This window comes from Panthera pardus, unplaced genomic scaffold (genome assembly GCF_024362965.1).
Source record: "Panthera pardus isolate Hobbes unplaced genomic scaffold, ASM2436296v1 HiC_scaffold_8, whole genome shotgun sequence".
NCBI lineage: Eukaryota > Metazoa > Chordata > Mammalia > Carnivora > Felidae > Panthera > Panthera pardus.
In genome coordinates, this window is record NW_026527013.1 from 74,236,970 (window position 1) to 74,261,078 (window position 24,109).

The following is a 24,109-nucleotide window of genomic DNA, read 5'->3' on the forward strand; positions in this document are numbered from 1 at the left end:
TAATTAGATTAATTGTATCTATGATTTTATTCAAGTAAGACTGGAGTTTCTGGCCCAAACGACAGCGTTTGTATATTTAAATATTTAAAAATAACTGGTTGATGGTAAACTCTGTGTGTATCCCGAAACTCTGTTTGATGTTGACCCATATTTGAGACCAAGAGCCTCCAGGCTAGTCCCCTGAAGTTCCTGGGCATTTTAATATCTCCCCATAATTCCTCATTTTCTCCTCCATATAATTCTCCATATAATCATCCATATAATTGAATATATATATATATATGTATGCATATACATACATATATTCATACATATATTCTTTTTTGGGGGGGGAAGGATTGCTTGTATGGGGAGGGCATGGAAACCCTCTATTTTGCTTTGCATTACACATGATATGTGAGGATCCCCACTGTTCCTATTATGACAAGTCATTTATGACACTTGACCAAACACAGATACTCACATGTGTCCTTATTTTATGCACAGATGTCTATGCAGTGCTTTAGCCCTTTAAACCTATAATTACTAGATTTTCGGCTCCTGGAGAATTATAATCTAAGTGTGCATTCTGTGATTTTTTAATATATGAGTAAAAATTGCACGAAAGGTGAACATCTAACATCAAATCGGGCCATGGTCCCTTTCATCTTAGTAAGTTTCGATTTGCATGTGATCCATACGCCGTCTTTACCTGGGGCCAAATACCATTTCTAAAAATTATATGTATATATGTGGAAGCCGACTTGCAGGCTTATTTTATGAATGGTTGTTCAGAGATTTCTCATCCGATTCTGGTCCATGCAGCTTCCCCCACATGCCACTGGAGCCAGTTCAGTGTGCACACACACCCGCCCGCCCACAGGCACGCTCTCTTTTATTTCCTCTGACACCTACAAATAGGATGGCAGGGGACTTCAAACACACAGAAAAGCAGCTTGACCTGCTGGCTGAGCGCCTGTTGTTGGTTATTTCAGTTCTGAGCTCTGTGGCTCACGCCCTGCAAGCTGATCAGTTTCTCCCTTCTGAAGTGGCAGGACTGACTCAGCACATCAGAAAGCACTTGAGGTGGAAATCAGCCCCTACGTGTGCACATCGAGGTGGGTGTGCTTTGGGGGAGCCCTCTGGCCCCGGGCATGGACCTTATTCCAGCATTGGCCTAGGAGGGCCAGGAAATTCCTCTTTGATGTTGAAAGAGCAAGAGAAAGAGGGAGGGACGGAGGGAGGGAGGGGGGCAGAGAGAAAGAAGGAGGGGACCGAGAGAGAGAGAGAGAGAGAGAGAGAGAGAGAAAGAAAACGGAAGGCATTGCAGATAGGCAACAAGAAGGCCACCATGATTTAACCGAGCCAGAAAGGATACTTACTGCTGACTAACTGGCCCACGCTCAAAGCTGAAGAAGAGGAGGATGAGGAGGAAGAAGAGGAAGCCTGCCGGACTGGGCTTTGAGACATGGATGCTTGGCTGTGAGCCAGGTGCAGAAGGCTGCTTTGGGAGGCTGCTTGACCCACTGACGTCTGGGAGGGTTGGTGGAGCTACATGGGAGGGGGGGATGTAAAAAAAATACACACATGAGTGAAAAATCAGAGGGGGGGGTGGAAATGCCAGGGAATAGAAGTTTCGTCTGGGGTTGAATTGTTATTTCCAAGAATATATACTTCTCAGGAACAGTGTAAACTCCACACAACAGGCAGGATTTTTTTTTTTTGTATATAATATGTTGCTGCTTGCTTGACAGGCATTTTATTAGTAATCTTAAATATATTATTAATTCCCTACTTGGCTTGCTGGAGCACCCAATTTTCTACATTTCTCGACCAAGGCGTGTGGCTGGACTCTTTTTGCCTGTTCACACAATTACAGAGCACTTGACAGGTTTCTTTCTCAAGTATGTACGGATGAAATACAATGCTCACAATGACCTCGGAGTGTGGAACTTGGTCTTAAAGGTGTGGCTGCGCTCAACCATTTTGTCTTACATAACTGGTATTTTTAGGAAAGTTCCCATTTAGGCTGAGTGTGAACTGACTACGGGGACTTTCTGCTCCCCCGGATCAAAGAGTCTGGCTGGGAAAAACGTTCTCTGATGTCCTATAGGAAACTGAGAGAAGCTAGGGCGGCCAGGACAAAAATATCTAGTAATATTTGTAGCTTTCAGTTGTCACTTTCTTACTCCATGCCACCCTGTGTTAAGGACTTTCATGCCCTTGCTCATATCAGCCTGTGAAGTGGGTGTTGTTTTGACCTCTCTTTTGCAGACAAAGAAGCCGGAGCTCTGAGAGGTTAAAGGGTTTTTATACATTCATCCAGTAGGTGTGGAGGAGCTGGTATCTGGACACATGAAGCCTGACCCTGGGGCTCAAGCTTTTAGTCACAAGGCCACAAGCAAGAATTAACCTAATTTTCAGAATTTAGTGTGCCTGGAGAAAGGCTGTCTTTATGTCCATTTATTCATGACTCCTTTACAGCTCATCAAAGGCCGGTGGTTCTGAGCAGTGAGAGAAGTCCAGCGGAGGAGAGGAAGGTTAGAGGAAAGGGAAATGATTGCAGGTACCAGGTCCCCTTGGAGACCCAGGAGGGGTCTCTCTCCTTGCGGGTGTTGCCTCCTAGAAAGCAGACACTCAGGGCAGCTCAAGATCCTAGACAGGTGTACCATCAGCCTCAGCCACTGCCCTCTTTGTGGTGGGAGATAGCACTTCTTGGTTTACAAACTGCCTTCATGGCCATCATCACATGCACGGAAGTGTAGCAGAGTTTTTATAAAAGGAAGTCAGGCTGGGAGTAGAATCAGGTCAGGCCCCAATCTTCGACCGCCTTCTCAGTATCTGATAGCCAGCCTGGGACATTTCAGATTGACATTTGTCACTGCTTTCCCTGTGTGTGTGTGTGTGTGTGTGTGTGTGTCTGTGTGCATTCAGTTTTTCATTCAATTTTATCAAGATCTAATTTATACATGATGAAATTTGCCCATTTCAAGCATACAGATTGATGAGTTTTATCAAATAGGTACATCTGTAAAACCACCATCACATCAAGATATAGAACCTTCCATCCAATCGTTCCGTAAAGTTCCCTAATCCCCTTTGCAATCAGTTTCCCCCCAGTGCCCAGTTCTAGACAACCACTGTCCCACTTTCTGTCACAACGGACTCATTTGGCATGATTCTAAAAATGGGATCATACAGTATGTACCCTTTTTTTTTTAAACCTGGCTTTTTTTGCTTGGATACTGTTTTTAAGGTTCATTTCATTGCATGTGTCAGCAGCATTGTCTCTTCGTATCACCGAGTAGTAGGTATAGTATATATTGGTAGTGTATGTATCTATATTTATATGGATGTCTCTGCCACAAGTTCTTTATCCATTCATCTGTGGATGGACATTTGTGTTGTTGCCAGTTTGGGGCTATTATGAATAAAGCGGTCATAAACATTTATGTACAAGTCTTTGTGCATACTTGTGTTTTCGTTTCTCTTATGTAAATACCTAGGAGTGGAACTATGGAAGTTATCGCCTCATACTATACATACATGTTGAACTTTTTAAAGAAAGCACCAACCTGATTTCCAATGGTTGTAGCACATCATATTCCCACAAGCAATATATGAAAATTCCAGCTGCTCTATATCCTTGCCAACGCTTGGGATTTGTCAGTCTTTTAAATCCCCTAATGTGTTTGTAACCATCAGTTAATGTGTTACCTTCAAAGAACTGTTACTAAGGTGCTACTTTGGACATGTGCCTAAAGAGCTATTTCCCCTTCTGGTCCCTCATGGTGATGCTCTGGCTCCCTGGATTCACATGACATCCCTATGCAGCAGCTATGCCTAGCACGAAGATGAGGAGTAAATGCCTGGCCCAAGATCATGGGGTCTGGAACACATTAGAATCCAGGCTATCACTCATAGCTCATGGCTCTTTCCACGATGCCATTCTGTCCCCCATCAGAATTGCTTGCAGTTACATTTCAAGTGAACATCCTTATTGTTACTGAATTGTGCTAAGTGGAGACTGGATTGTGAACAAAGATAGTCATAATTGACATGGAACCCAAATTAATATGCATCAAGCATCTGCCCAAAGTAATTAGCCAATCTGCTGAGCACATAATCAACAATTGAATCCAGTAACTTTTATTCTGTAGGGACACATATTAAAGATGAAATCTATTTTTAATTTGCTTAATAAAATGTGATGGATATTTGCATGTCAGTCTACCCCTTCTAACTTATTGAGTTGCTTTCCAAATATTGTTACTTGACAAAAGCTTTTCACAGTTTTGAGTCACTGAATCATGAGATAGTCTTCTGTCTTTACCATTCCATCAATATTTTATTGGCCCTGGGTGTGGTAAAGCACCATCAAGGAACTGGGTAAGACAATAATCAATTAATTTTTTTCTTTCTCAGGCACAACTCAGAGAGAAAAAAATTAGTGGGCTGCAATCTCACGAAGGAGTCAAAAAGCTTCTTTTTTGACTAGGGCTTATGCATTAAGCTATGCAGGAGAAGAAATTCAGGAAGAAAATTAAATAGTTCTTTTAAAAGCTCGTTCTATGCCCACACAGAGAATGAGATGAATCTAAGATATCTAAGAATCTAACAAAGATATATTTCTTCCAAAGTAAATAAGCACTTTTAAAAGACACCGGGGTTCTGTTTTCCCTCCAAAGTTCAACCAGACAGTATGGAAAAACTAATAAAAATCCTGAAAAGTTCTTACTTGTCAAGAATCAAGATTATATAAGCAGTAACGTCTTTAATGGAACCCACATATCTCATTCCAGTGGCCAGTGTAAACATGTATCTGTTAATTCTAGAATCACTTGTAAGCCCATGGGGGTCCTGGGTGGCTCAGTCGGTTAAGCGTCCAACTTCGGCTCAGGTCACAACCTCATCATTCATGGGTTCGAGCCCCGTGTTGGGCTCTGTGCTGACAGCTCAGAGCCTGGAGCCTGCTTTAGATTCTGTGTCTCTCTCTCTGCCCCTCCCCTGCTCCCTCTCTCTCTCAAAAATAAATACACATTAAAAAAAAATTAGAATCACCTGTAAGTCCAGATAGGATAGCCTTTTGTACATACCAAAATGAGCCCAGAGATTGACCCTCTTTTACAACTTCTTCCCTCAGAAAAAGAGGATGGTAGAGGGACCACCTCTGTTACTTCCCATCCCTAAAATTGTAATTCTTCCAGGTAAGTGACCAAAAAATAACCTTATCTGTGATATTCTTAGTTTAGTGATTTTGATGCATTAATCTTTAGAAATATTGTGGTTAAACTATGTGTATCAAATAAGAAAAGGGAAAGCAGAGATTTAAGCCACTTCATGAAACAACTCTGGGATTCAATATAAAACTTTAATGGACTTTACATACGCAGCATTAGAAAAATGTTATTTAATGAGATTTAATGATGTTGTTTTTCAGACACTGACTTAAATCTGAAAATCATGCATTACTTGTAGCGCATAATTGGCAAAAGAAATAGGTGTATAAATGCCTCAAACATGACTGGCCATAAAAATTGGAATAGTTTAAAAAAAACATTGGAATAGTTTCCCAAAAGAAAGTGCAGGGAATTAGGGACAAGCTAGAAGCCTGAAGGAAAAACTATTCCTTTCCCTTCCTGGAGAGAAAGGGAAACGTAAGAAGCTTTCATGAAGGCCAATGTTTGGTTCTATTGTCTTGCTCTTGAGAGTCTGACTATATGGATACCATATGGCTACCATTTATGGGATACTTCTCACGTGTCTTTGCATATACTTTTAAATCTTGGCATTAGCCCTCTTCATTCGGTATCGGTGTTGTCATTACAGAAGAAGCAATAGACTTAAAAAGGCCGCATGGCCTACCTGGGGTCATACGGCAGGTATAAGCGGGCTTTGAAGCCAAGGAAGTCTGACCCACGCACCAGCCCTCCTTCCTGTAGGCACGCGGCCACCCTACTGTCTACCACTGCAGACAGTGATGAGTCAGGGAGACAGCAGGCAGCTCTAGCTGGGCGGCGTGGAAGCAAATGAGATGTGCTCAAATTGGTCACGGTGAACCACACCGGGAGAGCTGATCAGCGCAAATGTAGACGGTGATCTATCATTTTGAACATATCTGTTTTGTTCAATATGACAATGTATTTGTTGAGTTCAGGATTCTTTTCTACACGTCCCGAAGTATTTAAAATGTCATATTTTTTAAAGGAAACATGGTAGTCATAGGTGGCGAGAGCATGATGATTTTGGTGTAGTTTGGGGCACATCTCAAGTGGAGTTGCCTACAGACTGTCCTTTGCCTGATCAGTCCCGCTTATCTGTAGTACCCGAAAGTTACTTTACTCAGTCAGTATCATGTTCATCTGACCATATTTTCTATATATTCACTTTACCCTCACTTCACTGCCTAAAGGGGCTGGAATTTATTTCCATCTAAGTTCCAATAATCACTTTCTTGCCTTTTATTGAGCTGTATGTAAGTCAGATGTAAGTAGGCTGTGTTATGGGCTGAAATGTGTCCCACCCCAAATTCATGTGCTAAAGTCCTAACCTCCAGTATCTCAGAATGTGACTATAATTGGAGATCAGTTCTTCAACGAGGTAATTAACTTAAAATGAGGTCAGTAGGGCAGGGCTTCATCCAGTGTGACTGGTGTCCTTAAAAGAAGAGATTAGGACACAGACTGGTATACAGGGAAGCCCATGTGAGGACACAGGATGCTAAAGGACACCTGCAAGCCAAGGAGAGAGGCCTCAGGAGAAGGCATCTGTGCTGACGGAGTGACCTTGGGCTTCTAGCTTCCAGAGCCGTGAGACCATAAATTTCACCCTCTCTCTCTGTGGCCCTTTGTTATGGCAGCCCAAGCAGTCTCATACAGGCTGAGAGCACAGACTCAACAAAAAAGGAGAGGGAAGGGGGCAGTTGATATTAGCCCGGGGCTTTGCATTACCCGGGGAATGAGGAAGGAACGTCCATCTTGCACAGGAAATGACACACAGGAAAGAACAGGATTCCTGTTGCCTTTCAGAGGCGGCCTTTGTGGGTTTGTTTGTGTTGGTTGGAATTGCTGGGTGTTTAATGTATTCAGCAAAAGTAAATTCAAGTATAAGCACGCTTCCCAGACTTTCTTGTTTTCTGTGCCACTGGTCCCCATATAGCTTCCATGTGTTGCACAGTCTATCCTCAATAACGTTTTAGTTCCTGGAATAAAGCACCTTCTAATTAAATCCACAATTGCCATAAAAATAAGTGGAGGTGACAAGTGTCTTGGAAAATGGAATGAAGTGTAGAATGTGCTAGACAAGTTGGAAAAATGAATGCATATAAACAGTAAAATTCAAATGGGATTAAATAGAGATTAACTTGGGGGAAAGAAAATCTCTCCAATTACGCCAAGGCAAAATGGAGCAGGTCTGGCCTTTTACAAATGGGAGGGAGCCATAATGAACCACAGGCTAAATCCCCATGTGGTACAATGAGAACGTGAACAGAACCCCAAGGGTTCTGGCAGAAGCGAGAGCATGTAGGGGGACATCATGATTCTCCCTCCCCACGCTGGTTGGCACTTTTCCAAGTGTGTGCTGTGTACCTTATAATAGTTTGAAGAGAAATTAAGTCAGTGGGTCTCAAGATTTAGCTTTGTCAGAATCACCTGGAAGGGCTGTTAAAACACAGATCATGTGCCCCCATCCTCGCCCAGAGTGTCTGATGCATTCTGTCTGGGATGGGGCTCAAGAATTTGCATTTCTAACAAGTTCCCAGGTGATGCTGATGGTTGGGGGACCACACGAGGTTTTGGAAGGAGCTTCTCTTCAAAAAAGGGTAAAGGAAGTGGATTTATTATGTCCAGGGAAGAGAAGCCAGAGCCCAGATTTAGTAAGAACCTTCAAGGACGAGGAGGACGTAATGTATGCCTGTTACTGAGGAGCTCACTCTACTGTGGGTAGGACAGGAGCTCCGGTGTTAGATGTGCGAAGATTTAGGGTTTACATCAGGTCAGGCTAACTTGAAACATTTTGAGGGCCTGAAACCTGACATTCAGTGGAGATTTGAATTATCTTTTGGAAAGTTTGAAAAAAGCAAAAAGGGAGCTATCCTTTTGGTAGGGTCCTGGAGACTCTCTGGATTTTCCTTCTAGTTCTCTCTGTGACCTTGAAACAGCTCTTTAACCTAAGCAGGAAGAAGCCCAGATATTAGACTCCTTCAGACACTTCCTGTCTGCAAGAGAGTTGAGTACAGTGGGCTCAAGAAAGAGGGCTGATAGCAGCGTCCCTCACACCAGGCCCTGTGAGGCTGGGAGGAGGTGTGGAGGGCAGGATGGGGGCAAGATTTAGGGGAGACATCCAGACACAGGCAGGGAAGGCCACCATGGTCCTAAAACAAGCCTGAGACACACAACCGGGGCTCTTCAGAGACAGAGCAGGGCAGCAAATGAGGGACTAGATGTAGTTGAGATAATAAGGTGAGAGAGTGCTGCCAGAGGAAGGTGCTGACATTCTGGAGAGAGATGAATAGAGAAGGCAGTGCTGTGTGGAAGCTCTTCTCAAGTTTGCCTAGAGGCGTTAACGTGGAACATACTGGAAACTGACAGAACACACGGAATTGGAAAGGCACAGAAGGGCCCGAGCTGGGCCACTCTGGAAGCATGGCTCTGGGATGCTGGAGAGGAAAACTCCATTAATTGGGCAGCAATTAAACCTAACACAATTGACTGAGCACCCACCACGGGCAGAGTCTGGAATGAGGCCGCCATTCTGGCTCCTGCCTTTCAGGTACAGAGTCCTAATGACAGCACAGCTGATGAAAATGAATAGAGCAGGGGGAAAGCAGAGCTGAGGGAACAATGCAGGGAAGCTTCGAGAAGGAGGCATCCTGGATGGAGGGATGGTGGCTGGAGCTCTCCAGAGGGAGAAGGTGGGAAAGGCATTCCAGGCCAGGGCACAGCATGTGCAGAGAGCTTGTTGGCTGGGCTTGACAGGGAGTGACAAGGGGAGACCAGAAGGACGAGATGCCCAGTTGTGTGGGTGGAAGGTCAAAGGGCTGTTTTGTGTTGGAGTCACTGATACGCATTTCATCCATCTAGGAAAATGCCACCCTGGTAGGTGGAAATGCCTCATTTATGTCTCATTCTGGGTGGTTCCAAGAAAAAAAAATTGGGAACCACGGATTCAGGCAGGGGCTAGGAAGAGTGGTTGATTTTCAAAAACAGGTAAGGGAGTACATGTTGTATTTACTTGGGAAAAAAAATGGATGGATTTGGATAATCAGATGGCATTCTGGGGAGTCAATTTATTTTATTTTTATTAACAAATTTTTTTATGTTTATTTATTTTTGAGAGAGAGACAGAGCATGAGTAGGGAAGGGGTGTAGAGAGAGGGAGACACAGAATCCAAAGCAGGCTCCAGGTTCTGAGCTGTCAACACAGAGCCCGACGTGGGACTCGAACCCTCGAACTGAGAGATCATGACCTGAGCTGAAGTCGGATGCTTAACCAACTGAGCCACCCAAGTGCCTCAGGGAGTCAATTTAAATGAATTACTTTCTTTTGGTTTCCTGTTAACACCAAGATTACTTTTTGAGGAGAAATTGAGTGTTTTCATAGATGGCAGTCTCCAAGCATTATAGCTATGGCATTTAATTTCTGGAAAATTTCCCTGCTTTGATTTTCCAAATTGCAATATTGTTTTTTTCTTTCAAATGTCTCCCACTACTTTCTGCTGGAATTTAGTCAAGGGAAGAATAAATATACACAAAAATGACGTCTGTGCTGCTTATGGAGAAGTTATGAGTTCATGGTCACAGGGTAGGAAGGGCAACCTGGGGGATCTGGGACACTCTCCCTTTGGTGGGAGAGTTTACCATAATTCACCAGCGCTGCTGGGTCCCATGGAGGGAACAAAAGGTTACTTTCAAGCTCCACCAAATATTTGTATTAAGTAGTTTCTTTTTTTTTTATGCACAGAAACATACTTCCATCTTTCTGTCTCTTCTTTTATCTAGTCTTTTTCTGAATTTTATTTTCTTGAACTGCTCCCCAAGAATCTCTGATGTGATTCTGTGAAGGTTATATGTAGGGCTGTCGAATCTTGGTATATTTTTAAAAAATATTTTGTTTGCATTTCAGATGGTCACTTTGCAGGATCTCAATCTTTTATCATTGGAATAAAGCATGATCAGGAGCAGTTGATGGGCGACTCTTAGATCTTCAGGTTCCTTTAGTTAATGGTAGGCAGATGTTAAAATGAAATTGAAGATGCAATTATTTTTATTAAATTAAAACAGATCACCCCAGGTTGTCTGGTCCAAGGGCCGTGTGCTTCACTCCACTGAAGTGAACTCCCTTCTGAGTGTTGAGTCAGGGAACTTTCTGTTCCTGTAATTTATGGCGTATTTTACTGTTGGAACCATGCTCTTGTGAGATCAAGCATTTGTCATAAATCACATGAAAAAATAAATTGAGAAACTTCTCTACTGTATGATAGAAATCCTTTATTTTTTAGTGGTTGTCTGTATTATATTTCTTCAATGTAAAGGGTTATATTTAAAGAAAAAATTGAAGACCACTATCCTTATACCTCCAGCTCTGAGCTTTTTACTTTTGGACTCTTGGGCATTTTATGATCTGCTATCCTCAGAATCCCAGCTTTTACATCCAGGACTCAGACTAGTGCACCTCCTGTCAATTCACCCAACTTGTTAACTTTACTATATGCTCCAAGGTGTTTCAAATTGTTTCAGAGCTGATGCCAAGAAGAAAGAGTAGTAGTCCTGCATTTATTTCTACCATTTCCTGATATTTCTGACCAGGTTGACCATTGGTTCCCTTGATCTTTCTGGGATTAGACTAGACCACTGGCACTTGCCCGGGGAGTGCCTGCGGTGACTTGGGGAGATTCCGGACGGTTCGGATGTCACTCTTTTCCAGCTGTGCTCATGTGTTCTCTCCATATGCACATACATGAGGGAGGCATGTGTATGTACGTCGAGGACAGTCCGGATCTCTGGGATGTTGGTTGTAACTGATACAAATTGGATTTGCAAGGCATCCCCTCCACACACAAGGGCCTGGCTGTTTCTTCCCAATGGCTAGGTCTCCAATTCTACAGTGAAGAAGATGGTCATGGTGGTTAGACCAGCAGAGGACAAGATGATCCCATAGCGAAAATGAAGTTTGTTCTAGGGACCAACAGGTGTGGTGTGAGAATGTTCCTGAGGTGCATCTGTGCTCATGAGAGGGACTGTGGCAAGGGATCAATGACATTTACTTTGGGCAAGGAGTGGAGGAATGGCGCCATCATTTGCCATTTCTTGGCTATGTCCTTCTCCTGGATTAAAACTGCATTGCCTCAAATCTAGGGCTGCAATTGTATGTAACTGGTAGAGTCTATCACTGAAACACTCTCCTCTGACATCCAAGGTGAGGATGAGAGCTACTTTGTATTAAATGTTAATGATTTATAATTAATTCATCACCTTCGTGGCAATTTACAACTTGGCTTTGCTGACAGGAATAGTTGTTAGCAGATTGTATGAAAAGAGGCCAATCTCCTTTCTCCCCCTAGAGATAACTTTAGCATAGTTTTGAACAGATAGAAATAGGTCTTAAAAAGCCAATAAAATGTAGAGGTTCTTGGCTTATCTGGGGACCTATGTAGAAGGTAGAGGATCCAATGGCACCTTGTAGATGTTATGTAAAATAAATAAACTAGCTGAGAGATCTCGGGAGTGGGGAGAAGGGAAGGAAGTTCTCAGTGATATATTTGGCAGGGACTGTACCAGTGCCTGTGGTTAAGCTGAGGAAAAAGGGGGGGTTGGGAAACTTGCCCCCACTTCCGCCCAGCAGTGATTTAGATTTGGAGGCAGAACCAAAGGGCATGAGACCAGAGTCTCTGTCTCTGGGAAGTGAGTTCACACCTGGCTTGGTTTTTCCTGGTGTTTGCCCCTCAGTGGACGAGGTCTCCTTGCCAGACACGCTCATAGATCCCCTTGCTACTCTCTCATGGCACTTACTGTGGATCTTAGGTACATATTTGTGCGAGTCTTTGATGAATGTCCATCTTCCTCGCTAGATCATGAACTCCATGAAGGAAAGGCTCATGTTATCTGTTATGTCGACCAGCCCAGCTTCCAGGTATGGTGCCTGACAAATAGTAGGTGGTCCATAACTATATATATCAACAGATTTTTAAAAATCTTTATTGAACAAGCAAATGGATTTTCCAAGCATAACCTTTGAGTGCCACCAAGAACGGGATGTACCTGTGGTTGGATCAGAAGCCAAATGGCCGAGGTCTCTGGAGAGAGACTTTTACTTTGTTGCAGATGAATGATGAAGAATTTATCAGTGCTTTCTCTTTCCTTTTTCCTTTGAATTTTATTTCCTTGCTCGATGCTTTGCATTGTACGGTTTTCCAACAACTCCCAAGGCCATCTACTCAGTCTTGCACCCACTGGGAGTATTCGTCTTCCCCTCCCACCACCTTTCTTTTGTTAGCGCATCCTCCAACTGCACATCTGGATCTTAGCCTTGCCCAACTTGTGCTTCTTCACTCCCCCAGCTGCTTGTTTCAAAATGTTTCAAATAGAGTGGATTCAGACTTTAAAATGGTACAACAAAGATACAGAGGGATTAAGGTATCTCCGTTACTTTGCCTGATTTCATCCCTGTAGCATTCGACACTGCGACCACTGCCTACTTTTTAAACGCTCTTGGATGCTAGATTGTTACGCTCGGATTCCTCTCCTGCTTTTTCAGCCACCTTTTCTACCTCTCCCTCCATCTTCCCTACCTTAAAAGCTGATGTCTCCCAAAGTGACTCCTTTGCTTTGTCTTTCTTTCTTCTCTTGCCCCTCATGCTCTCCTTATCTTCCTTCTCTTGTCATGGTTTCTCTGGATGTTGGATTTGTTTTCAGCTACAATGTATGCACTCGTGACTCTCAGATGCTGTCCCGGGCGCTACTATAATCCAGACCCTTATTTCAGCTACCAGTACGTGCTTTCATAAATTCTTCTTTGTGTTTTGCTGTCGCCTCCTAAGTGGCTTGTTTGCAATAGACGTTTCATCACTACAGCTCAACCTCCATCTGCTACCAGAGTTGTCTTCTTGAAAAATAAAGCTGAGCATATCATTCCTCTCTTTAAATACCTTGGACAGATTCCCGGGGCTGCAGGGTAAATGATCATCACCATCCTCGTGACTATGTAAGTGCTCATGGTGGGCCAGGCACTAACCACTATGTTGATTCATTTAGTCCTCACAAAATGCTCTGTGAGATAGGTACCGGTTATGTCCATTTTACAGATGAGGAAACGGGGGGCACAACGACGGTGCATGATGTGTTCAAGATCACACAGAGACAAAGGCCATCCTCTTCAGCTTGATCATGGAGCCCTTTCCATGACTGCCCTCAGCCTGCTCCTGTGCTCCAATCACATGAGCCTTTCTTCTGTCTCCCAACCTCTATCCTCCTTCATCTTTTCCTGCCTTTGGGCCTGCTGTTCCCGTGGCCTGGAATGTTGTGATCCCATTATTTACCTGGGTAACTCCTACTCCGTCTTTGTCCATCGATAGTCACTCCCCAAACCATTTTCTCTGTGAGAACTCAAAACTCTTTGGACAAAGCTGTGTGTCACTCCCACTTCTGTGTATTGTACACACCTGTCCTGTTACAGGACGTTCTCTGCTTTAGTGCACGATGGAGTGATTTTTTTTTTTCATTTACAGTTAGGACATAAATGGTCTTGGCTCCTTCTTGACCCCTTTTAAAAACTGAAAATTACGTATCACAAATGTCCAAGCAAGAACACATCCCTATTGAATTTTAGGCCACTGTCTCTGTTTATAATTTAACAGATTTGTATTTTCAGATTAGAGAGCTACTTAGTCCTTACCCATATTCACTAAGGATGAAAAAAGAGCGCCTTGCCTTTTAAAATCATTGAGATGGTAGGATCAGGGATTCCATATTTTGTGATTTAAAAATGACTCTTCCATTGACTGAGACCAAACAGAAGATGAGTGGGAAGGAGATGTGGAGCGGTTACCTGCTGGCCGGGCTTGATGGGTGAGAGCGTGATGCCCTGGGTGTTGATCACTGGCAGGATCTGGTTCCCGATGACCGTGGCAATGATCTGGCCCTGGGCGTTGGTCAGGAGCTGGGGGGTGATGGGCTGCACTTGCAGGCCTTGAGTGCCACTCGCTGCTTGGCTCGATGGCCCCGGGTTCGGCATCAGAGGTATGGTCCCAATAATCTGCAAGAGACAGGCCCAAAGGTGAGGCGCTGGGCTCTGCCCTGAGTCTGCGCATGCAACCGAAGACGATTCACGCCCTGCTTTCTGCAGGTGGCTCCTGAGAGCAAATTCAGAGACTGTGAACACATCTGGAGATGTGGGTAGGGAAGCCAGTGCAGGGCATGAGCGTCTGCGGGAGGGATGAGCACACGAGTGAAGTGCATGAGAAGGGAGGGGGAAGCATCTTATTAAAAGTAAAATCAAGCTGCAGTGAGGGCATAAACCTGGGATTTCTGCCAGGGGCAGCAAGATGTCTACTTTGTCTTAGAACCAGATAGAAGATGGACATCTCATGGCAACCAAGGCCCTCGTCTGACTGGGGAGCCACATTCCCTAACCCACAGGAGCACCTCAAACACACACCCTTTCCTCTGCCTCACTCTCCTCTATTCTACCAACACCCTGCTCCTCGCTCAAAGTCCCTGACATCCCAACCGGAACTGGGGCGTCGGCATCCTGGTGCTCATGATGGTCAAGAGCCCAGGTTCTGGGGTCAGGGAGACAGGATTCCATTGCCAGCTGTGCCGCCTACCAGCTCAGTCCAAGAGCCTCAGCTTTCTGAAGGCTTGAGAGAACTGGAATCATAAACAAATGTTTGAAACTCTTAAGATAGAGTTGACATGACAACTGAGGACAGAAATTTTGAAAACGTGCATTTGAAACAATGGGTTTGACACTGGGCCCTCAGGGTTAGAGTTTCAAGGCTCCGGTGGCCGGTGGCAGAGGTTTCTTGTTGCATCTGGTAGCTTCTGGCTTCAGTGAAGGGATGGTGTGGAGTGTCCAGCAGGAGGGGCCCGGCTGGACCCAGTCACTGTGCTAAGGACAAAGGGAGCAGCGGGCAGGGCAGCAAATGTGCAGCGCGTCTCTGAGGCCTGGAAACGTAGATCACAGTTGTGTGTTGCTAGGGACAAATTTAATCCTTGCAAAACGAAAATATGATCGATGTTTCCCCAGCTTATGGACTCTCCTGGGGGAGTCACGGAACCGGCGGTTGGATGCTTCCTCCTGCACAGCACAGGATCTTTTGAGTCACCTTCCAGGGTCCCCTCCCAGATGTGAACTGTGGTAACGTGGCCTGGGGGCCACCAGGACATATTAATAATACTGTCCCAGGAAGTGCTCTCATGTATATGGTTTCATTCATTCCACATTCTTACAACAGCTATGAAGTGGGCATCAGTCCCGCCCCCTTTAAGTGGATAAGACCACGGAGGCTACCTGTCACCTGATGGAAGAGTTTGTAAGTGACAGAGCTGGAGTCCAGGTCCGGCTGACCCCCGGATGCTTGGTCTTCCATTATGTCACCTGGCGCCCACCACATGGAGGACACGGGAGGGGACCCGCTTGTCAGGGAGGGCACTGTGTACCGTTTGCAATTTTCCTCCAGGCAATAGGCTGCCTGTGGTCTGAGTTTATAAATGATTCTGTTTCCTGCCCACACTGTACTCCAAGAGGGCTTTGGACATAGGTTCTCAGTAAATGTCTTCGGAATGAATGGTGTCTAGACTCAGCTACCTTCGGGATCCCGGATGCAGCGAGGACCCAGGAAGAGCCACAAGCCCGCACCGTTCAGTGACCGAGATGATGACGGAGAAACTGCCCCTCCCCACTGGCCGTTGTTCCCACCACCAAAGCCCCTGTGGGGCGGCACTACCGGAGCCGCTGTGTGAATCCTAAGTATCGGTGGCAGTTGTCTTACTGCCAGTGAAGATCCAGTAGGTACTTCGAGAGCGAGAGAGGTGTGCAGGTCCCTGGGGAGCCTGCAGCTCCAGAGTCTCACTGAGCGTAGCACCTGCAACGTCCCGCCCGCAGCATGGCCCTGAACGCGCCCTATCAGTGCTGCAAGGTCAGGTCCGCATCAGTCCTTTAGAGCACATGAGTGCTTTCTTGATGAGTGGTCTTGCTCTGAGCAGCTCAGGATTCACAGGCTGTTCCTCTGACCCCACGGGCAGTGTCGGGAGGCCTGGGGAACAGGCCCCCTGTCCCTCACCTGTGCTCACCTGTCCCCTCTGGCTTCCCCGTGTCTTAGGCCTGAGAAGCCCCACCCCACGGGATCGGCCTCGCTGGAAGGCCTGTGGAAGCCGGATGCTTCCATTCAGGGGGCAGGGCTATGGGTTCTATTTTAGGCAGGATGTCACCGTGTTGAGGAGCCAGTGTGCATCTAAGCCGGGAGAAGGCTTGGGAGCGAGGCGCGGCACCTGACAGCTGCAGAGCACACAGAGGCTGGGAGGCATTGTGCCCCGAGAAGATTGACACCAGTCTGTGCTCGCCTCGCGGTAATGAGCCGCTTTGCCTGCTTTCCTGGTGGAAAGAAGAAAGGCGAATGCAAACGACTCCCCCAGCCTTTCCCCTGAGTGCAGCCTCGCTCCCAGTACCGTGTTCGACATTACTAAAACATGGTGTCACTGGCGTCTCCTCCCCACCGGCTCCTCTCTCTCGTGAGCCCCAGCATCACTTGCTGAGGGTAGGGCACACTAGTGGCCGAGCCAGAGGGATCTGGAACTGCATGACTGCGAGGACCTTTAATAAGGAGGGTTTGGCTGCCAGGTGGGGGGCGGGGGTGGGCAGCGTTCTGTGAAGCCATGGGTTTCTCGTTTTTGTTCCCCTTGCAGGGGCGCTGGGGCGACCATCTCAGCATGTCAAAAACTTGGCAGTGCATTGTGGGAGTTTTCCCCTAAGTTTATTTATTTTGAAAAAGAGAGAGAGAGAGCATATGAGCAGGGGAGGGGGAGAGAGAGAATCCCAAGCAGGCACCACACTGTCAGCACAGAGCCCTCTGAGGGGCTCCAACCCACTAACCGTGAGATCATGACCTGGGCCAAAATCAAGAGTCAGACGCTTAACCAACTGAGCCACCCAGGTGCCCCGTCATGGTGAGTTTTCTAATATTCCCCAGTGCACTACCACATGCTGATTTTAACTATCTCCCATTCGTGGTGGGTAGAGAGGATCACACACTGTGTCGTCTAAAAATTCCCAGACGTGCCTATTCTGCTTGGGTTGGCTCCGATTCCTCTCGGCGTTTCCACAGATCTCACCCAGATGCCACCTGGGATCCTGACTCCAGAGAGATCTCCATAAGGAAGCCAGAGACGCCTAAGCAGCCATGGTGTGAGGCTTTTGGCCCTTGCCCAAAACTGGCGATTTTACTTGTAGAAATTGTACTTTAAATTAAAGGCCTTTTGCTAGTCAAGGGAAATATCCATATCTGCACATATGCCAAGTGAATCCGGAAATTAAAACTGATGTTTGGTGTTAGGGGAGCTCTGACTCGAGGGCAAAGAGAGAGAGGATGCTTCTGAGACACGCGAGGCCCTAAGACCAGCCTTTCGAGTTTGAGCTTCTGGCTTCCAGTGGTAAGGATTTCCTGATGGAAGGATGTGTCACTGAGCCAACGAGGCCAGCAGGCTGCGACTCCTGAGCAAGGCATCAATTGCACAAGAGAACTTCCAGCTCTCCTAGCAGATGCTGAAGACTCTGGTGGCACAAACTAACAGGTGTGGACCCTTCTCTACCTAGAGTGTGGTGTCATACACCATGGAGGACACCAAGAAGATACAGTTGGGGGCAGAGGAGGAAGCAAGAAGACAGGTACATCACATGCCAAGATTCTAACAATTCGACAGAGAAATGATATGTGCCACAAAGTGGCAGGGACTATCCAATAAGAATCTCTGTATCCAGGGGGCACCTGGGTGGCTCAGTCGGTGAAGCATCTGACTCTTGATTTTGGTTCAGGTCATAATCTCACTGTTCGTGAGTTCAAGCTGTGGGTTGGGCTCTGCGCTGACAGCGTGGAGCCTGCTTGGGATTCTCTGTTTCCCTCTTTCTGTGTCCCTCCCTGAGCGCTCTCTCTCTCTCTCTCTCTCTCAAAATAAATCAATAAAGTAAGAAAAAAAAGAAACTCTTGGGGCACGTTAGCGTTAATCTCAGTCTGTTAAGCGTCTGACTTTGGCTCAGATCATTGATCTCATGGTTCGTGAGTTCAAGCCCCACATCGGGCTCTGTGCTGACAGCTCGGAGCCTGGAACCTGCTTCGGATTCTATGTCTCCCTCTGTCTCTCTGCCCCTCCCCTACTCACGCTCTGTCTCTGTCTCTGTCTCTCTCAAAAATGAAAATAAACATAAAAAAATATTTAAAAAAAAGAGTCTATATATCCTTCTGGTGGGTGCTCAAAGAACTATTAGGAATGAATGAGTGATATCAGAGGAAGAACGATGAGGTTGGTCGGAAGACCTGATGGAAGAAATGGGGGTGGGGCAGAGTCTTGAGGGTTGGGTGGGATTTGGCAAAGTGGAGAACCTACTCCAAACAAGAGACCAGCTGGAGGTGAGAAACTTGGGGGATAAGGCATTGACTAGTTTTCAAGCAAGAGGGTTGAAACAGTGGAGCAGGGACAGGTTGCCAGGAAAGGGTCCAGTTCCTGGGTCAGGGGCTTCAGTGATGGTTTTTGAGGGGTGGGGAGGAACACAAAGGTGTGGAGAGAATGGACTGAAGTGACGAGAGACTACGGACCACAGATCAGTTGCCACGCTGCTATCATAGGTGTCCAAGTGCGACGCAAAATGCCCCCATGAATCCTTGACGTGGGGGTGGCTGGATTCGTGGACTTCCACCTCAATTCAAAAAGCATGGCCTACTTTATGCCTAGGTTGCAACATTAGAAATTTGTGAGTGAAGTTATTGCCCCATCAATCCCACAGCAAACAGCTCAGGCATCGTTTGCGATGATCCCCGATGTCTTTGCCCCTGCTCTCACAGTAATGACTCATCTCTGATGAATGCTCTAACCAGGCCGAGGCCCTTACTGGTACTGGAATGATAACTTTTGACCTAAAGGAGTTCTGCCCTCTCTGACAGGGGACTTATTTGGTGGTTGCTGCTCATGTCCCCTTGGCTTTCTCCTTAGAGGAGTTGGGAGCATAAACCAAAACTGAGAATAAAGCCTGTGTCACAAGACCACCTAAAAAATATCGTTAAGATGGCCACTGGTGTAAAACAGCACGTGTATCCCTGTTTCCATAAAAATTGGGGTGGCTTACACACAACAGTGACTGTTGTTAATTCAGCCACAATTCTGACTTTAGCCATCATAAAGATGATCTTGGGACTGTAGCAAATCTCAGCAATTCAGGGTCACTGCGTTACATTACCGTGCCCTTATGGACTTCAGGTTGGCTGAGGTACTCAGTAGGGATGGATTTGAACTGATGGAGGGTAACATGCCCTGAATTTATTCGCTGCCCGCATGTAGTGTCATCAGCAGCAGCTGAGGGTGGAATCACAGAAGCCCCGGGCACCCAGACAAGTCGTCTGATGGGCCACATGTTGTAATTGTCTATGACACGCTGTTAAACTCTGCGACGGAGAATGTGTTTGCAGATGTCAAATTGACAAGTAATTTTGTTGCTCATATCTTTAAGAAGAGGAAATCCGTCAACGTTGTAAATCGGTGACTTTCTCAGCATCTCCAATCCATCAGCAGAGACAATCCTTTGCCAAATATTTGTGTAACCTCAGCACTTTTTGGTCAAGAGGCTTTTGTTAACACCAGCATTGAACAAAGAGCACCGGAGAGCGAGGGAGCTGGTGTGAGCGATCACCAGGACGGAAACAGCCCATCATCTTCCCCTTCTTTCTGGACTGGCAACAGCCATTCTGTCTCTTTCTTTAAGGGATGGTTTTGTCTTTATACAACACATTGAGTTTAGTCTCACTGTGCTCCTGTTGTAAGGTTAAACCCACTTAGAATTATTCTGGCAGCTCTGGTTAGGATGCTGATTCCAGGACAAGTAGGAGAATACAATGATTCCCCAAACAAAATTGATTTTTCCAAGATGCAAACTCATGCCTCCCGGCATTTGGTTCTGTCCAAGATGGGGAAAAAGAGAGGTGTGGATGTTGAGAGGAGCTTTAGCAGAGAACCTGAACCAGAGAATGAGAAAGGCATGAAGGGAAGCCGATGAGCTTCAGTAGAGGAAGACACTTCAACCAAAGACAATTGGATTTAATCTTGCAGGCAACGCCAATCAGTTGGCCATGGCTTCCTCGAACTCTGAAGGTTCTAAGGTTCAGGAAAAAACCAGCATCACCAGTGATTAACAATGTCTGGCTTGGGTATGGGCATAGGGAATGGCAATGTGTCTCAAGGTGGCATCGTTGAAGTCCAGGATGTGAGACAAATTATCTTAGACCGATGTGAAAAAAAAAAGGCTGACACGTAATTCTTTAATGAACAACTCTGAAAAAGAATTTAAGGTGTACATTTGGACACTTGTGTTATGGGTATTGAGAGGTGCTCCACCCCTGGGAAGACCCACCTACCCACTGTTTCCCACTGTCAGTTAGGATTAGGATCCCTCCTGGATGCTCTACTATTGGTTTTCAACTTTGGAAACACACTCAGACAAGAGTGAAGAATTTGAGGTGTCAGGATCATTCAGTCACATTAAGAGAAGGATAATTTGCATGAAACCTGATGCTGCAAAGATAGCAATGACAGCAATAAAAACAATCCTCTCCTCTAAAATCTTAATAGCCATTGAAGGTAATGTCCTTAATAAAATTTAGGATATGCATATAGAGGAATAAAATTCCCCACTGGCCAGGTTCAAGCCCAGGCTTTGCCACTAACCAGCGGGATATTGTTGGTAAATTACTTCACCTCCTAGAACCTCAGGATAGTCATCTGTTAAATGAGAATAATAATGTCCACTTTGTGAGGGTATTATGAGGACTAAATAGGGTAATGTACACAAATCACCGTATACTACTTGACTGACCAAATAGGTGTTCGATAAATGTTCATTCACAACTTGATTTTGCTTACGTGCCTGTGTGGTAACTCCTGGCATTTGCACTAATTTGTGTAAGCTCCTTTGTATTTTTCTGCATATTGATTTCACCATGAAAGCAGTTTATCATGAAGAACAGAAGACAGTAGTTTAATAGAATGCTAAGTTGGAAGTTTCCATAGAAGCACCAACGTTCAGTAGATGTTGCATTCTCAAGGAGGGACCAGACTAGTATGCTGAAAACCAGCCAGACAATTCCAGATCTCAGAGGACAGACGCAGAAAAGTTTGGAAATCCTGCGTGTCTTCCTCACTCCCGGGCATGGGGCATGGGGAGTTTCTTCTCACCTCCAGGTTAACGAAGGTGGCTGAGTAAATATTGTCCCCTCACGTTTGGGGAACATACACCTGAGGATTCTAAAGGTGAGAGGCTGTGCTTTTGAGCAGAGAAGGGAAGAGAGAAAAAGAAGAGTGAGGAAGAGGAAGGAAGAGAAAGGAGAGGGATGAGAGAGAGACAGAGACAGAGAGAAACACAGAGAGAGCTACAGAGAGAGAGGGCTGTGCTGCATTGGCACTTGCTATCCTCCCACCGAGAGCAGGCAAAGACGTGTGAGTATTTCCCTGGACCCGTTATCACCGGTCTGAGCCATTTAAAATCCTGTCCTGCAGGACCCCCTGGGGAACATGTACTGGGACAGCATCAGAGATAGCCTCGAAGAGTGGACTGGAGAAAACTAATCCCTGACAGGGGAGTGTGCAGCTGGAGGAAAACACATTGCCTATAGCCATGTGCCCTTGGAAGGTTCCAGCTGGGCCTCAGAAGACCTCACGAGACTGCTGGCTTGAGCCATCTGTTGGCCCAGAGAGCAGAGGCCTTCTCATGACAGTTCACTTAAAAAAAGGCCATTTTTATGTCCATCTGTCTGCTTCCCACCTCAGCCTGTCAGGAACAGAGCCAGCTGAAGAGAGGAGAATCATTCCAACAGGGAAAGACAGAGGGACCAGATTACAGTCACCGTAGAAGACTGCGTTTCCCTGAGTGCCTAAGAGAAGTAGTGGGGCAAGAGCCTGCATGTAAATCCAAGGGGACAGGATGGCCTGTGGCCACTGAGAAGGTTGACAGAGACAGTGAGAGGTTCTGATGCTTATATCGTTCTGTCCTCTTTCCCCAACTTTGTGGGAAGGGGGTGGATACCGTCAATCATGTGACGAAGAGATCCTGCTCTCCCACCCTTTCAGGCTATCTCAGCCCTGAATGTGTGAGGGGCACGTGTGAGAAGAATGTACTGTCTCTTTGGTTTTCTTCCAGTTTTAGCATTTAGGGCCCATGGTTAAGTGGTTTTGTATAAATTGAACATGACCTGGGACGGCCGGGTGGCTCAGTTGGTTGAGCATTGACTTTGGCTCAGGTCATGATCTTATGGTTTGTGAGTTCAAGCCCCATGTCAGGCTCTGCAATGACAGTGCAGAGTCTGCTTGGGATTCTCTCTCTCTCTCTCTCTCTCTTTTTCCCACTTTCTCTGCCCCTCCCTCACTTGTGCATATGCACGCACTCTCTCTTTCTCTCTCGAAATAAACTTAAAAAAAAATAAACACGACTTAATCATGACTACTAGCGAGTATTTTCTAAGCCATTCCTATCTATAATTTTAAAAACAGGTAAAGATACGAACTGCCTTTACCTTAACCATTAAGGGTGAGTAATTAGGGGACACAGGACTTTGTTAACTAAGAATGCTTGGAAGGGAAAGGAGAAATGAAGGCAAGAAAGAGATTTGGGAGAGAAGAGAGGATTTATCAAGCTACTCACGGGAGGATTTAAAATTGTGAGCAGAATAGACACTTTCCCATAAACTATGAATTCAGTTTAGTTCGGGGAGGTAGTTGCCTCTAGGTGTAACATTAAGTGTGGAAGTTTCCACCCACTTGAAAATGGAAACTATTGCCAGGCCTTTGCTGCTGAAATTCTACTGAAGCTTTTGAAAACCTAAAAACAACCACAGGGAAATCCAGTGCCCACCAAAGGAGAAAACAGTAATATACCAAACACAAGGGAAGGTCAGAAGAGTCAGGAGGAGTTTTGACATAGTCTTTTGGCAGTATCTTAGCAAGATTATTCTCATCAGTGATCAGCGGTATTTATAAGGTACGATAAAGATGTGCATTATGGGTCTCCATTTGTTCTCTTCTCTTTAATTAGCACAAGCCGACCCCAAACTCCCAAGCCCACTCTCAAACACTGTCTTTAATTGTGAAGACAGAAGAAATCTAATGGCTAGGCCTTTGTTTTCCAATTCCAAATGATAAGGCAGGGGGGAAAAGGATCCCACTCGATCCTAATGATCTAAGACAGGAAAAATCATGTCAATTCCAAAGATGTCTTATAGGAATGATTTGCTTATAGAGCACGGCCGGAACCCTGGTTATGCGGCCCAGTAGCAGCAAACATTGTGGAAGAAACTCCACATCTCAGAAAGCTGACAGGTCTCCCAGGTAAGAGTCAACTCAGTTGATACAATGATCATTCTTATTGGACCTGAATCCTTCTTGAGTCCTTTGGCAAAACGAAGTTAGCAGCCTCAGCCACGTTCTGAACTGTTGACAGTTCCTATTATAGTAACACTACAACTGAATCTGGCACACTCCATACTCTGAATGCAGGTGTGGTGGGGTTTTTTGTTGTTGTTGTTGTGAATTTTTCATTTTAAGATGCATTGTAATACCTGTTCTTGCATATTTTACTGTAAATGTGGCATTACAATTTTTTGTAAGTTTATTTATTTTTGAGACAGAGAGAGACACACACAGAGTGTGAGCAGGGGAGGGACAGTGAAGGGGAGACACAGAATCGGAAGCAGGCTCTGGGCTCTGAGCTGTCAGCACAGAGCCCGACGCGGGGCTCAAACCCACAGACCGTGAGATCATGACCTGAGCCAAAGGTGGATGCTTAACCAACTGAGTCACCTAGGCACCTCTAAATGTGACATTTTCTATTTCTCTTTTATTTGGGTTCCCACTCAAGCATTAGGAAACATTGACAGAAT

The 24,109-nt window shown here is 45.6% G+C and overlaps 1 protein-coding gene and 1 long non-coding RNA gene across 6 annotated transcripts in view; one reads left to right on the plus strand and one right to left on the minus strand.

Moving 5' to 3' along the window:
* Positions 1-18,165, plus strand: part of LOC109268022 (uncharacterized) — a 130,462-nt gene extending 112,297 nt beyond the window's left edge. Inside the window, exon 6 of the long non-coding RNA XR_008420605.1 lies at positions 17,303-18,165. This is a non-coding gene — a long non-coding RNA (uncharacterized LOC109268022). The remainder of the gene's footprint in view (positions 1-17,302) is intronic.
* The window catches only part of POU6F2 (POU class 6 homeobox 2), a 485,355-nt gene that overhangs the window by 12,609 nt on the left and 448,637 nt on the right, over positions 1-24,109 (minus strand). For all 5 annotated transcript variants that reach the window (XM_053898237.1, XM_053898234.1, XM_053898235.1 and 2 more), the window contains 2 exons: positions 14,026-14,232; positions 1,362-1,530 (listed from right to left, as the gene is read on the minus strand). In XM_053898237.1, coding sequence (XP_053754212.1) covers positions 1,362-1,530; positions 14,026-14,232 — 376 coding nt within the window. The remainder of the gene's footprint in view (positions 1-1,361; positions 1,531-14,025; positions 14,233-24,109) is intronic.